At 42.9% G+C, this 12,987-nt stretch overlaps 2 protein-coding genes across 2 annotated transcripts; both read right to left on the bottom strand.

The window, feature by feature from the left end:
• Nucleotides 1-322: 322 nt before the first annotated feature.
• LOC136438698 (kelch repeat and BTB domain-containing protein 2-like) lies at nucleotides 323-1,665 on the bottom strand. Its single transcript, XM_066433612.1, has 4 exons — nucleotides 1,594-1,665; nucleotides 1,159-1,298; nucleotides 773-983; nucleotides 323-514 (listed from the first exon to the last, which is right to left on the bottom strand). The coding sequence occupies exons 1-4, from the start codon at nucleotides 1,663-1,665 to the stop codon at nucleotides 323-325; spliced, it is 615 nt and encodes a 204-aa protein (XP_066289709.1).
• Nucleotides 1,666-10,030: 8,365 nt separating this feature from the next.
• On the bottom strand, nucleotides 10,031-12,635 carry LOC136438697 (kelch-like protein 3). Its single transcript, XM_066433611.1, has 5 exons — nucleotides 12,441-12,635; nucleotides 11,336-11,466; nucleotides 10,958-11,149; nucleotides 10,482-10,668; nucleotides 10,031-10,078 (listed from the first exon to the last, which is right to left on the bottom strand). Exons 1-5 carry the CDS (start codon nucleotides 12,633-12,635, stop codon nucleotides 10,031-10,033), a joined length of 753 nt encoding a protein of 250 aa, XP_066289708.1.
• Between the last annotated feature and the right edge of the window lie 352 nt (nucleotides 12,636-12,987).

The raw sequence follows: 12,987 nt of genomic DNA, 5'->3' as shown, positions 1-12,987 counted from the left end.
GTGGGGTACACCTGCACCAACGGTCCAGGCTCGGGTCGTAGCGATGCATTTCTGTGCTTGTGAGGAAATAGAGGAGCGAACCGCAGGTCAATGTTGCACTCTGGTATATGATTTCGTCAACTTGTAGATGTGAACACTCCTGCCACTTTTGTGTGTGCCAGTTGTACTTTCTCAGCTCCAGCAATGGACGGTCTCTTTCAGGATTGACAGCAGTGTAGTACAAAATCCCATAAACTTCCAAAAGGTGTTCTTCAAAGCAATTATCCTGTATCTTAGATACTTCGGACTTACATTCATGTTCCCACACATTCTTTGCATGGTTTTACTTAATCAGGGACATCTGAATCCCATGCTCTAATTCTTTAGCATACAGGATGTAAATGTTGTTATCACTTGTGACCGTTATGCCTGAGGAGCGAGGAAGGTCTGCAGGATCGTGGATGATGTGCTTCCCTTCCTGAGGGTTTATGAGGAGGAGTCGTTTGAAACTGGAGAAGACGAAATACATCCCAAACTGTCAATAAATAAATAAAAAATCGTAACTTTTATAGGAATGAGGTCGAAATCAGGGTTTGCACTGATGTCCTCTATGAAATCATATCTTGTGACCCCTGAGAAATGTCCTTAAGTATCATAAGATGTAACTAGATGAGGAGAAAATGACAATAACGGCACCCTTAGTATGTATTGCAGGACCACAAAGTATGGAATGAAATGCATCCTTTCATGATTGTTTCAGACCTAGCGAGTCAAACAAAAAAGAAGTACATACTGACAGCCAACCTTCGTAGAGCAAAGCCATTTCCATGGTCATCCCAAGCCTAGGCTTCTGGTTGGAGTTCCCTCTTTGTACAACGTTCCTGATGACCTCCGAACTCCGAGGATCCTCCCTGACCAGGGGGTGTCCCAAGATGGCTGCCGTGTCATCTGAGGTCAGCAGGTTGAAGCGGATGTAAGGGAGGATGCTGGGTAAGTGGTGCTGTCTGTAGCATACAAGGGAAGGGTGGGTTGAAGATCATTTTCAACATCACTGATTGAATCATGTGGCTGAACTGGAAAAATTGAACCCATGTGATTGTTATCAACAGAAATAGACATTTGCAGTCATACAAAGTGCCCATACAATTAATTACTGGCTAAGATAATTATGATACCCACCTGTCCTCCCTGCTGTGCTGCACCCATCTCACCACAGCCTCCAAAACTGTTGTCTCCTCTTTAACATCTAGCTCATCGTGGCTAATGATCTCAGTCAGCTGATTCACACTCAGGCTGCAAAACTCCGCACTGGAGGCAACCTGTGGAGGCACCGAGTACATGTATGGTACTGTAAGAATGTCTCTTGATCAACTTTCAATATACAAAAATCATTCATACTCTTAACAAAAAGCTTTTTTAGTTGCTAACATGTTTTTGAAGTAGTCATTTGCACCTTATGAAGGCTGGAGTTTTTTCTACTGTGCTCAATTATCTATTCTAAAATTTGATTCTACAGAGTGACCTTATCATCTGGTAAAATTATAAAATAATGACTTACTTCAGCAAAGTTTCTAAAGATCAACTGCAGACAAGCTTTTCGTGTAATTTGTCTACAGAGAAGAGATCAGCAAACTTGTACAGGTCCACACAGGTGGAGCGCTCAACGTGGGGTGGGGTGGGGAGCATGCAAGGGACAACTGTTACAGGTGGGGTGAGTACCTTACAGCATACCGGACAGAATTAAAGGAGTTCTTAAGTCCAGAGGGGGGAGTTATTTTCCAATAACTGATAATTTTAGGAAGTAAAAATGAATACTTTTACAGTACACGACAAAGTACCCACTAGTCCCGGGCGCATAAAAAAGCATTCAGTATTCTACCGAATTCCCCAGATGACCATCTATTTTCTGATTAATTAAATCAAACAACCTCAGCCTATAGATGGCTTATTACAATGTGCCTGACAAGGCCTGACAGATTACAAAGTTAAGTTAGATTATAAAAAGAATGTCAGAGTGGTTAAGAATGTCAGAGTGGTTTCAACCAGTTCGGCTGTCTCCCGGGTCGCTCTACGACACATTGTCTAGTCGACATTGTCAACAAGCTAACAAGGACGGCTGACCAGAGAGGAACAATAACAAGCCTTGTAACGACTGACTTCTCTAAGGCGTTGGATCTTGTCGATCACCACCTCGCGGTGACAAGTTTGCTTGACATGGGATTACGATCGTCACTTGCCAGCTGGCTCTGCAGTTTCCTCACCCAAAGAGCACAAAGAGTCGCTTACAACGGAGCATACTCGGACTGGACTATGACCACTTGTGGTCTTCCCCAGGGAACGGTGCTTGGTCCTCTCATTTTTCTCGCCATCATCAACAACGCGTGCCAAGATGCCACAGCATCGCGGTTGAAGTTTGTTGATGACATGAATCTGGCAGAGAGCCGATTGATAGACGCGGTCTCCACCTTACAAACCGACCTAGACCATCTGAACACGTGGACAAACAACAGACAAATGAAACTACATCCCAAGAAGTGCAAAGTGATGCATGTGTCGTTCTCCAAAGTCCATGTCCCACGACCACATTTCTTAATAGCTGGCGAATCACTGGCGGAGATCAAGGCTGTGAAACTACTTGGCTTGCACGTCCAAGCGGACCTCAGCTGGGAACTACATGTCAACCACGTGGTAAAGCAGGGCAATCGGAAACTGTACCTACTCAAGCGACTCAAGTGTTTCGACCTCTCCAGGGAGGAATTACTGACATGCTACAAGACCCTTGTGCGCCCAGCATTGGAATACGCCGCCCCTGCATGGTACGCCGGACTAACAACAGCACAGCGTGCCAGGATCGAAACCCTTCAGAGAAGAGCCTGTCGGCTATATATAATGCTTGGCCCTGCCTACACATCCTACAGGGAAGCGTGCAGCACCTTGGACTTGCCTACGCTAGACGCCCGGCGCCGTGACCTATGCCTCAACTATGACTGATCGAGACCGAGACTGATCGAGACCGAGACATTCAGGGACTGGTTCCCACCTACCCGGGGCGAAATTAGTTTAAGAGACACTAGAAACAAAGACCTTCTGGCCACCATAAGAGCAAGGACAAAAAGATACCAGAACAGTCCCGTACCATTCATGACGACCCTATCAAACGAACAGACTCAGTAACAGAACTCCGACATATTGATTGCTATGATCGCCAGCTACAGAATTTACCCTGTTACTTAGTATATATATATGATAATTATGTTTGTATTTTATAAATCCCGACGTACCAGTCTTCAACCTACCTGTTTCAAGGTAGTGTTTACCTGCGATTTTAGAATGTATTAATTTTGCAAAGGAGTGATGATATTGGAACCGTTTTGCCTAATGTCACCAGTTTTTTTATGTAACACAATGTAAAAAGTACGCAATTCAGCCTATGGCTGCGAGGTACTTTCCGACATCCGATCAAAATGATCAAATAAAATCATTCATTCATTCATTCATTCATTCATTCATTCATTCATTCATAAACTCGTCTTGCTTTGTGTTCTTTTTTATTTTATTAACAATTAGCCTAACCCCCCTCATCCATGCCAAAAATACTAACCATTAAAGATGTATGTTTGCACATATCGAATACATGGGTAGGATCTGCAAGGGTTTAGTGAGTATCATATTGTTTTAAAAAAACACACCTTGTGTAATTTACCATAAGCAAAATTCTGTAAAGTTGTCTGATTATGTATTCATTGATACATAATCCAGTGTAAAATAAAAACCGCCTTCTGGAGTTTAGGACCCCTTTAACCCTATCTAGACCGGGGGGGGGCTAAAAGTGCCCGCGCCGACTTTGACATGGTATAACTGCCAAACGACGTAAGGTAGGACAACCAAACTTGGTGACTTTTCCTAAAATTTAATTGGCGACAATATTATAATAAAAGTATAAGTAAATCATTTTTCGTGTTGCCATGGCGGCGGGTTTCTGAAGAGGCATTTTATGCAAATTTCACTAATTTCGATTTAAACATAGTTTTTTCGAATGTTTTCTTGCTCAACCACACTAGTTTCCTACATTTATAACATCATGTGATTGAATGTTACTGTCATGATTTAATATTCATTAATTATGCTAATTTGATGACACCATCGCTCAAAATCCAAGATGGCGGACAAGACCATTATTTTCGGTATGAACAGGCTTTTTTGCGTTTAAATTCGGCACAACCTGGAATTTTCTTAACCAGAAAAATTCAGATTAATGTTTTTAGTCTATTTTGATTTCTATTTGGGGTCATAAATGGAAAAAAATGTATTCTAAAAATTTTCAAAATGGCGATCCAAGATGGCGGATCCCAGGGGGGTCACTAACAACACATGAAGTCATTCTTCGACGTCATTTTGACGTCAACTTAGTCACAACTGACGTCGAATGTCTTGGCATACCTTTAAATCAATAATACGCAATGTTTTGTCTAATACTTTTAGATATTATGGGGAATACCTATTTAGCCAATAAAATCACTTCGATGACGTCATAATTACGTCATATTACGTCATAACGTCACCAAAATTACAATTACAAGAATCATAAAACTTTACGTGAACATCTCTCCCTGCAAATTTGGTGATGATAGAGCATACCGTTCGGATGTTATGAGGGGGGGGGGGGTCAAAAGAGCCCCGCCCCCCGTCCAAGAAGTCTCAAAAAAGCCCGGTCTAGATAGGGTTAAGGCCTCTGCCTGTTGTGTCCTGGCCTTCGCTCGTTCACACTGCTGTAACAGTAATGGTTTGTCCCTGAATGCTTTATGATGACGTCATGAGTAACATGTAGCTGGCTGGTCACTGACACTACGTCACTGAGCCACGTGACAGGTTGACTTACTGACCAATGACCCTGCGATCAAGACCTTCCAACTTTCGGACCAATAGGGCGCCAAAACACACGCCTATGTAAATTACTAGTGACTATATGAATCAGAACTCAAGACAAATTGGAGAGAGGAGACGGAAATCTGAGGTCCCAGGGTCTTGACAACAGGGCGGCTTCTTCATTGGTGCTAATGAGTAACAGTCAGAGTAACTTCGGGTATTAGTTGTTTAGTCGTTGTTGTACGTTACCGCCCCGGTAACTAGTCGTCTCAAGCATCTGTCGTTGGTAAGTTCCCATTTTGTGATCAAGTTTAGCTGTTGGATTGTATTGTATTGTACGGCACTGAGCGTGTGTTTCTAAATTGTGATCTCGGGGAAAAACCCCACGCCCCGCGGGTAAAGTCCCGCTCCCGCCAAAAGTGTGATCTAGGTTTATTGTTGTATTCATGTACTAGTTATTATTGTGTGTGGTTGCCTTTCAAGCAAATAAACAGAGCTTCAACGGAACCCTTGACCTTGTGGCCTTGGTTTGTGGTGAGAAAGCTTAGTTAAGTAGGGAGCGGTCTGGGTATAAACCCCCCGCTAACTTAGTTAAGTTGTGACAGAGTCGAGTCCAAATCCTGCCCTAGACTGTATTGTGTCAAATGGTTCCCACACCGGGAATCGAACCCGGGCCTTGGCGGTGAGAGCGCCAAATGAATTTAGGCTGTGGCTCTAGCAGTACGCACCCTTTCTGTTTACCTTTAGTCCCTGCCTTCCAACGCGCCGCTCTCCTACCCGAGGAGCACGGGGCCACCGACCGCCCGGTTAGCGTATGTCGCTTCCCACCGAAGCCCAGGTTCATGTGTCCAACATCAAGGGAGAACAGTCAACGTACGTGCCAAGGTTGCCGAACCACGCACGTCAGACCTCTCCGGTCGGGGCCAGGTTGTGGCCCATGACGGGTAAGATCCCCCCACCGGTGGGGGACGACCTAGGCCAGGCGCAACCTTGCGATCCCGCCTCCCATACCATCTACAACTCAGCCACCACCCGTGCTGACAACACGTGACCTGGGTAAGGTGGACGTGACTTCCGCTATCAGGCGGGACAAAGCACCCCCTCCTCACCAGGGGACGGTTCGGCGACGGTTAGGCACACGGGTTTACCGGGGTTCGCTACCTCCGTGGTGCGGGCTGGCTGAGAGTCCACGTGTTGTTTTGTTAGTTTTTGGCAGAGAGGTTCCTTCGGGGTCCAAATCCCCAGAAACAAAACTGTGAGAAACCCACCTCTGTTCTGTAGTTGCGCTGAACGTTCAAGGTACCATTGTAAATATGTAAATAAAACAGGAAAGCAGGAGAGGAAAAGACTGTGAGATACAGCATCGTAGTCAAAACTTTACTCGTGACGACGTTCAGAGGAACCGATCGCATCCAGGTAATAACTTGTTTAGTCTCTGGTTCGGGTTGTCGACCGCCTTTCAGTTTCCCCTACCTACCTGTGGTCCTTTCGACTGGTTTTAAAAACCGACCAGTCCTTGCAGTCAGCACGTTCGAAATGGTCACCGTCAAATGGTACACATGCGCTTACTTAGCAATTATATGAGTAAGGTAGCGTTAAGTGTTAATTTTTTTTTTCTAGAACCTCGATCAATATTTGCTGCAACGCTGATTAGAAATTAGTTTTTCTTACTTTGTAACGTAGTGAACTAGAATGCCAGTGGTGAGGGAGACCACTGTTTCAGTATGTTTTTCTTACTTTGTAACGATTAAGTACTAAAATGGTGTCACTTCGGTAAAACATTGTTTTTTTGGTTGTTGTTGTTCACTACCATTAACCAGTTTTTCAATAGATTTCCTTGTATAAGTTTAACTTTCGTTGTTGCGATGTTACTAGTTTTAAATGCGGGGACGCATTTTCATTTGTTGGGCGGGGATGGTTGTAACAGTAATGGTTTGTCCCTGAATGCTTTATGATGACGTCATGAGTAACATGTAGCTGGCTGGTCACTGACACTACGTCACTGAGCCACGTGACAGGTTGACTTACTGACCAATGACCCTGCGATCAAGACCTTCCAACTTTCGGACCAATAGGGCGCCAAAACACACGCCTATGTAAATTACTAGTGACTATATGAATCAGAACTCAAGACAAATTGGAGAGAGGAGACGGAAATCTGAGGTCCCAGGGTCTTGACAACAGGGCGGCTTCTTCATTGGTGCTAATGAGTAACAGTCAGAGTAACTTCGGGTATTAGTTGTTTAGTCGTTGTTGTACGTTACCGCCCCGGTAACTAGTCGTCTCAAGCATCTGTCGTTGGTAAGTTCCCATTTTGTGATCAAGTTTAGCTGTTGGATTGTATTGTATTGTACGGCACTGAGCGTGTGTTTCTAAATTGTGATCTCGGGGAAAAACCCCACGCCCCGCGGGTAAAGTCCCACTCCCGCCAAAAGTGTGATCTAGGTTTATTGCTGTATTCATGTACTAGTTATCATTGTGTGTGGTTGCCTTTCAAGCAAATAAACAGAGCTTCAACGGAACCCTTGACCTTGTGGCCTTGGTTTGTGGTGAGAAAGCTTAGTTGAAGTAGTGAGCGGTCTGGGTATAAACCCCCCGCTAACTTAGTTAAGTTGTGACAGAGTCGAGTCCAAATCCTGCTCTAGACTGTATTTTGACACTGCGTACTTGCACCTTTCCCTGTAATGCAAATTGATATTCATGGTTTCACACGTTCTCTATGATACGTAGCATCTCTAAAAGTTCCCTCTTTCATTTAAGTCTAAGGCTGCACCAAGTAATTCTTATGGATGACGTCCGCGCGCGCATTGATTTTGGTCTGTTCCCAGAAAAAACCCCAAGAAATTCAGCTTCCTGTAACTATGACCAAAGAGTTACGACAGTGCCACAAATTGTAAGATTAACGTAAGACACGTCACGCGAAATGGGATATGGAAAGAAACGGGACAGGACAACAACTGCTGTTCAACTTCAACTGATTTATTCAAATTATTGCTGTTTTCATGATGAATAAAACAATTGTTAGTTGTTACACTGTGTTCTCTCATTTAATTTGTGTCCTAACATGTGTCGTCGACTATTATATTTCAAATCTAGGCATGTTGTTTTTTTCGGCCCTTCTTGTTGTTTTTTTCGCGCTCTCGCATTAGAGTTAGGGTCTCCAAAGGACGTCATCCTTGGTGCAGCCTAACTACAGGTCACGCCAACTTTACCTGTAAAACAACCGTCTTCTGCCGACTTTCCGCCATGTCACTTGAAAACATGGCCATGAAGTAGGGGCTGGCCGCGGACAGAACATGCCTATGACAGGGAAACCGCCGGCCCTCGACTTCAAGGACAACATCCTGGAGTACCCCAGCCTTCTGTAAGTCACCCACAGTTCCAAGAAACCCGTGCAGATAGTTCTCGTCTAAGGAACGAGGACGAACTGCGCTGGCGTGGGGTTCTTGGTTGTGTTCTGCGGCAGCCATGTTAATGACGAAACACGGAGGGTCAAAGGGTAGATATGTTTATACTGATAATCCACATAATGTAGCAGTAAGACTTTATTTCTCGAGACAGAAGGATGTAAACAAACGATATCGATATCGATATCTGAACCAATGCAGGAAGATTATGTTTGAAATGCTGTTGAATTGAGTTTTGATTCGGTATTGTGATGGGTTCTATTCCACGCGTCGTTAAAATTACTTGATCATGAGTGTTGATCTGTTACTGAAAACATAACCGACAAAAGCTACAAGATGTTTCTTTCTATTTTGCAACTATCTTGCTGTATGTGCATATATCATTCTATATATGTGCATATATCATTCTGTATCAATCAGAAATTGGACCTAGTGATGACTTGAAACTGACGTTTCATACATAGGATCATACTTTTTGATGTTAACTTTATTATTTTGGCTGTGGGTAACTTTAAATCTTTTTTTAGGCTGCATCAACGTGTATCATAATTGCCCAAGTTAGCTTTGTTGAAAACTGCAGAGTCGATCCAGGCTTTTGCAATAAATGTGATTTCAATGTGATTTATTTCATGTTAAAAATGCTTCTGAGGGGCTGACAAAATTGACAAAACAAGTTTTCATTAAAAGTACAGCAACACAAATCATGAATGCATAAATGCAAATCTGTCAAATTCTTCAACCAAAAATTGGCCTTTAAACAGAATAGCACTTGACAAAACGATGATCCTTTCTTTACATCAGTAAATATTTATTGTTCAAAATGGCATACATTATATCTGGACATTCATATGTAGAAACTCTATTGTGCGTAACCTCACAATTCCTGGCTTCGTTAGGAAAGGTGTGAAGTGTAAACTGATAAACAAATATAATGTCAATGACACGTCAAAATGTACTAAACATGCAAGTATAGTTATACAATATAACAAAATAAAAGTTCCATAAAGAGTCTTAGTACTGAGTACTACCCTACTTAGTCAACTGGGGCTCCCATACTACCCTCCCTCTAACAAAATGGGGAGTATAATGGAATAACTAGTAAATTAACAAGAATGAAACCCAGACTAATTTGTAATTAGATACAATGAAAGAATTGCTTCGGCCCCATGTTAACACCTCTTCCACACGGCACGTTCATTTTAATTAATCAGTTCTGATGACGAGTGGGTTGGTTCTTCTTATTTCTGTTCTTGAATATTTATAATTATGTCTGGCAGTTATCACTTCATTTACTGCTGTTAGACTTCTCAGAACATTACTTCAGTTCCTTGTAGAAAGACGTCTCTTATCCATCACAAAGAAGGAAGCCTTTCCATGAATTGTATACTAAAGTCTAAATCTAGTACAAGACCTATCCCAATAAAGAGGTGTTCAGCAAAACCTGATTAACAAAATGTTGTTAATCAATCCGCATGCCCTGTACTCTGTATGTGTGTCCTCCTGTTGCACTTAAACGCTGAAAAGCGTAAAAAGTGATGTGTTTTATCCCGCCTTAAGATATGGTAAGTATATACGTGCCACAGGGCAGTGCGAATAATACTTATCGGGTAGAGTGACCTTTAAGTCTCTCCAGGCATCACCAGATCTGTCATACACATACACCAAATATTTGTCTTCATCCATTCTATCATTCACATGAGCATACTTTTAGGTTAACATTATGTGCAGTTGGTTATCCAGAACAAAGAGAATGGACACACTTGTACTATGGAGGTTTTCTAGTTCTCGGTTCTGCCAGCCTTGCAGTTCCTGCCAGCAGTCTGACTCTGTATCATACAGCATAGTCCGAGAGAATTCAAAATCAGTGCAGAAAGTCATCTCTGTTCCCATGGCAACGGCTGTGCAGACGTCGTAAATCATCCTTGGTGGGGTCCGCTTGAACCAACGGTCCTGGCTTTGGTCGTAGCGATGCATTTCATCACAATTGATAAAATAGAGGTATGAACCACATGTCAGTGTTGAACTGTTTAATATACCTTTTTCAAGTTGTAGCTGTGAACACTCCTGCCATTGGTCACTATCGCGGTTGTACTTTCTCATTTTCAGAACTGGTCTGGCTTCATCTGAATCAAAACTAATGTTATACAAAATCTGATCAACTTCAACAAGGTGATTCTCGTAGTAGCCCGGTGGCATAGACATTGAGGACATGCCTGCATGTTCCCACACATTCTTTGCATGGTTGTAGTTGAACACGGTCAGCTGATTCTCATCCTCTGACTCTTTGATTCCCAGGATGTAAATATTGTTATCACTGGTGACTGTCATGGCTGAAAAATCAGGAAGGTCTTCAGGCTTGTAAATGCAGCTGATGTACCTTCCTTGCAGGGGGTTCATGAAGAGAAACTCTTTAGAACTAAACAGGACAAAAACACACTGCAAAGGGTCAATTAAAATGGCCTGGAAACTAATATCTTTTTTTTAAATCAAGGCATACACTGTTGTCATCAATCAAATATCATTTTGTAGCCCCTTGAGAATTGTCCTTATGTTTCAGTTGTAATTAGATGACGGGTACATTTACATGAATGACATACTTGAAATGTTATTTGCAGGACCTCAAAATGTGAAATAATACTGTGAAAGGATTGTTCATGACCTCCTAATTATAAGACAAAGTAACATGAGGAAGTACATACTTTTACAGCAGAGCCATTTCTGTGGTCATCCCAAGCCTCGGCTTTTGGTTGGAGTTCCCTTTCTGTACCACATTTCTGATGACCTCAGAACTCCCAGGATCCTCCCTGACCAGGGGATGTTCCAAGATGGCTGCCGTGTCGTCTGAGGTCAGCAGGTTGAAGCGGATGTGAGGGAGGATGCTGGGTAAGTGGTGCAGTCTGTAGAGCACAGGATAGGGGTGGGTTCAGCTAAATTCTTAGTATCATAGCAGCGTCTAACCAATTATGTTCATTTTTTCTTAAAACCGCAACATGGACCTACAAAACATACATCTATCATAGCCTTTGGCTAGCTGTAGTAAGCCTAGGCTGAACCAACAAAGCAACGATACCCACCTGTCCTACCTGCTGTGCTGCACCCATCTCACAACAGCCTCCCACACTGTTGTCTCCTCTTTAACGTCCAGCTCATCGTGGCTGATGATCTCAGTCAGCTGTTTTACACTCAGGGTACAGAACTCCTCACTGGAGGCAGCCTGTGGAGGGGCAGAGTATAGGTACTAGTACATGTCTGGTACTGTGGGAAATAGCTTATTATAACTGAAAATTTAGCATGACAAATCAATTAATCAATCGTTCGAAGGCATCAGTGTCTGATGCATGGCGACTGCAGACATGCATAGGGCTCGCCAGGCTGGTCCGCTCTCGGCATAGACCCTCCAGTCGGTTCTAGTGATCCCCAGCCCCTGGAGCGTGTTGAAGATCTGGTCTTCCAATCTTCCTCTTGGGCGACCTGTGGCGTCCGTGTGGCGCAGTGGTATATCACTCGGCTGTCAAACAATGGGTCCCCGATTCGTATCCCGGTGTGCCCAGAGACATGTCCGTACTTGCGCCCCGACGTTGTGCCCTTGGGAAAGGCACTTAACACGACTTTCCTCACTTCACTCAGGTGTAAATGAGTACCTAGCTCATCTAGGGTTAGGAACGTCCCTCGGATAGGACGTTAAATGGAGGTCTCATGTTTGGGGAGAGCCACACCCCGCGCACGTTAAAGAACCCACCACACCTTTCGAAAAAGATTAGGGGAATGCCCCGGTGTGCGATGGTCCAAACAGTCCGGTCTGGGATGACATCTTGAAAAGGTGATAGTTCACCTGTTATGTCAATCCTTCCACAAATGTGGTAAATCGAAATAAATCTAAATCTCTATGTCGCTTCCATGACGGGTTGAGTTCCGATAAAATCAGTTTAAGGTTAACATTTATTTATCTATTTATTCATTAATTTTTGATCATTCAGAGGCAGCTATGGTATAAAAGTTACAAACTTGCAGATGGCATCCTTTCACAGCCATAAGAAAAGACATAAACCTTAACTTTGCAGAATTTTTTTTTGACACAAACAAATTTCCATGACAGATCTGGCAACTTTTGCCAAAATTGGAATTCATGAAATGAAGTGAACTACTGTAAAAATATAACCGACCTCAGAAAAGTTTCTATAGATCCACTGTAGACAGCGGTTCAGGACACTGTCCACAGAGAAGACAGGTGGAGCTCTCCACGTTCATGGCCATGTAGCTGCTGCTGGTGTCTCTCACATAGTCCAGTTGGAGGAGGTCGGCTGCCTGGTACAGGGGCTGCACTTTGTCGAGCGACACGTGGAGGGTTCCCGAGTAGATGTAACTCAGGATCTCCCTAAACATTCTTGCATCTATACCCTGCAAAACAATAAAAACTTACAACGTTAAAAAATTACCTCATATATAACATATTAAGGGATTTATTTGTTTATCTATTTATCAATCTTTAGGGTAGTCCCTTCAGTTAACAAGTAATCAAGATGTATATTTATAATTGCAGGAATATATATCACTAATCTTTTAAGTCATGTATATCAAATTTCCATTCAATTGTGTTATTTAATCTACATTCTAATCACACCTTTAATCTGTTTCTATTTGTCAAGAAAATGCTCATTATGATCCGTAAAGAAAATATATGTGCATCTGATATAAGATAATTCCAATGTAACGTCCCTCAGGATGACGCACTCCT

This window comes from Branchiostoma lanceolatum, chromosome 7 (genome assembly GCF_035083965.1).
Source record: "Branchiostoma lanceolatum isolate klBraLanc5 chromosome 7, klBraLanc5.hap2, whole genome shotgun sequence".
Lineage (NCBI taxonomy): Eukaryota > Metazoa > Chordata > Leptocardii > Amphioxiformes > Branchiostomatidae > Branchiostoma > Branchiostoma lanceolatum.
This window is presented reverse-complemented; position numbering and strand designations above follow the sequence as displayed.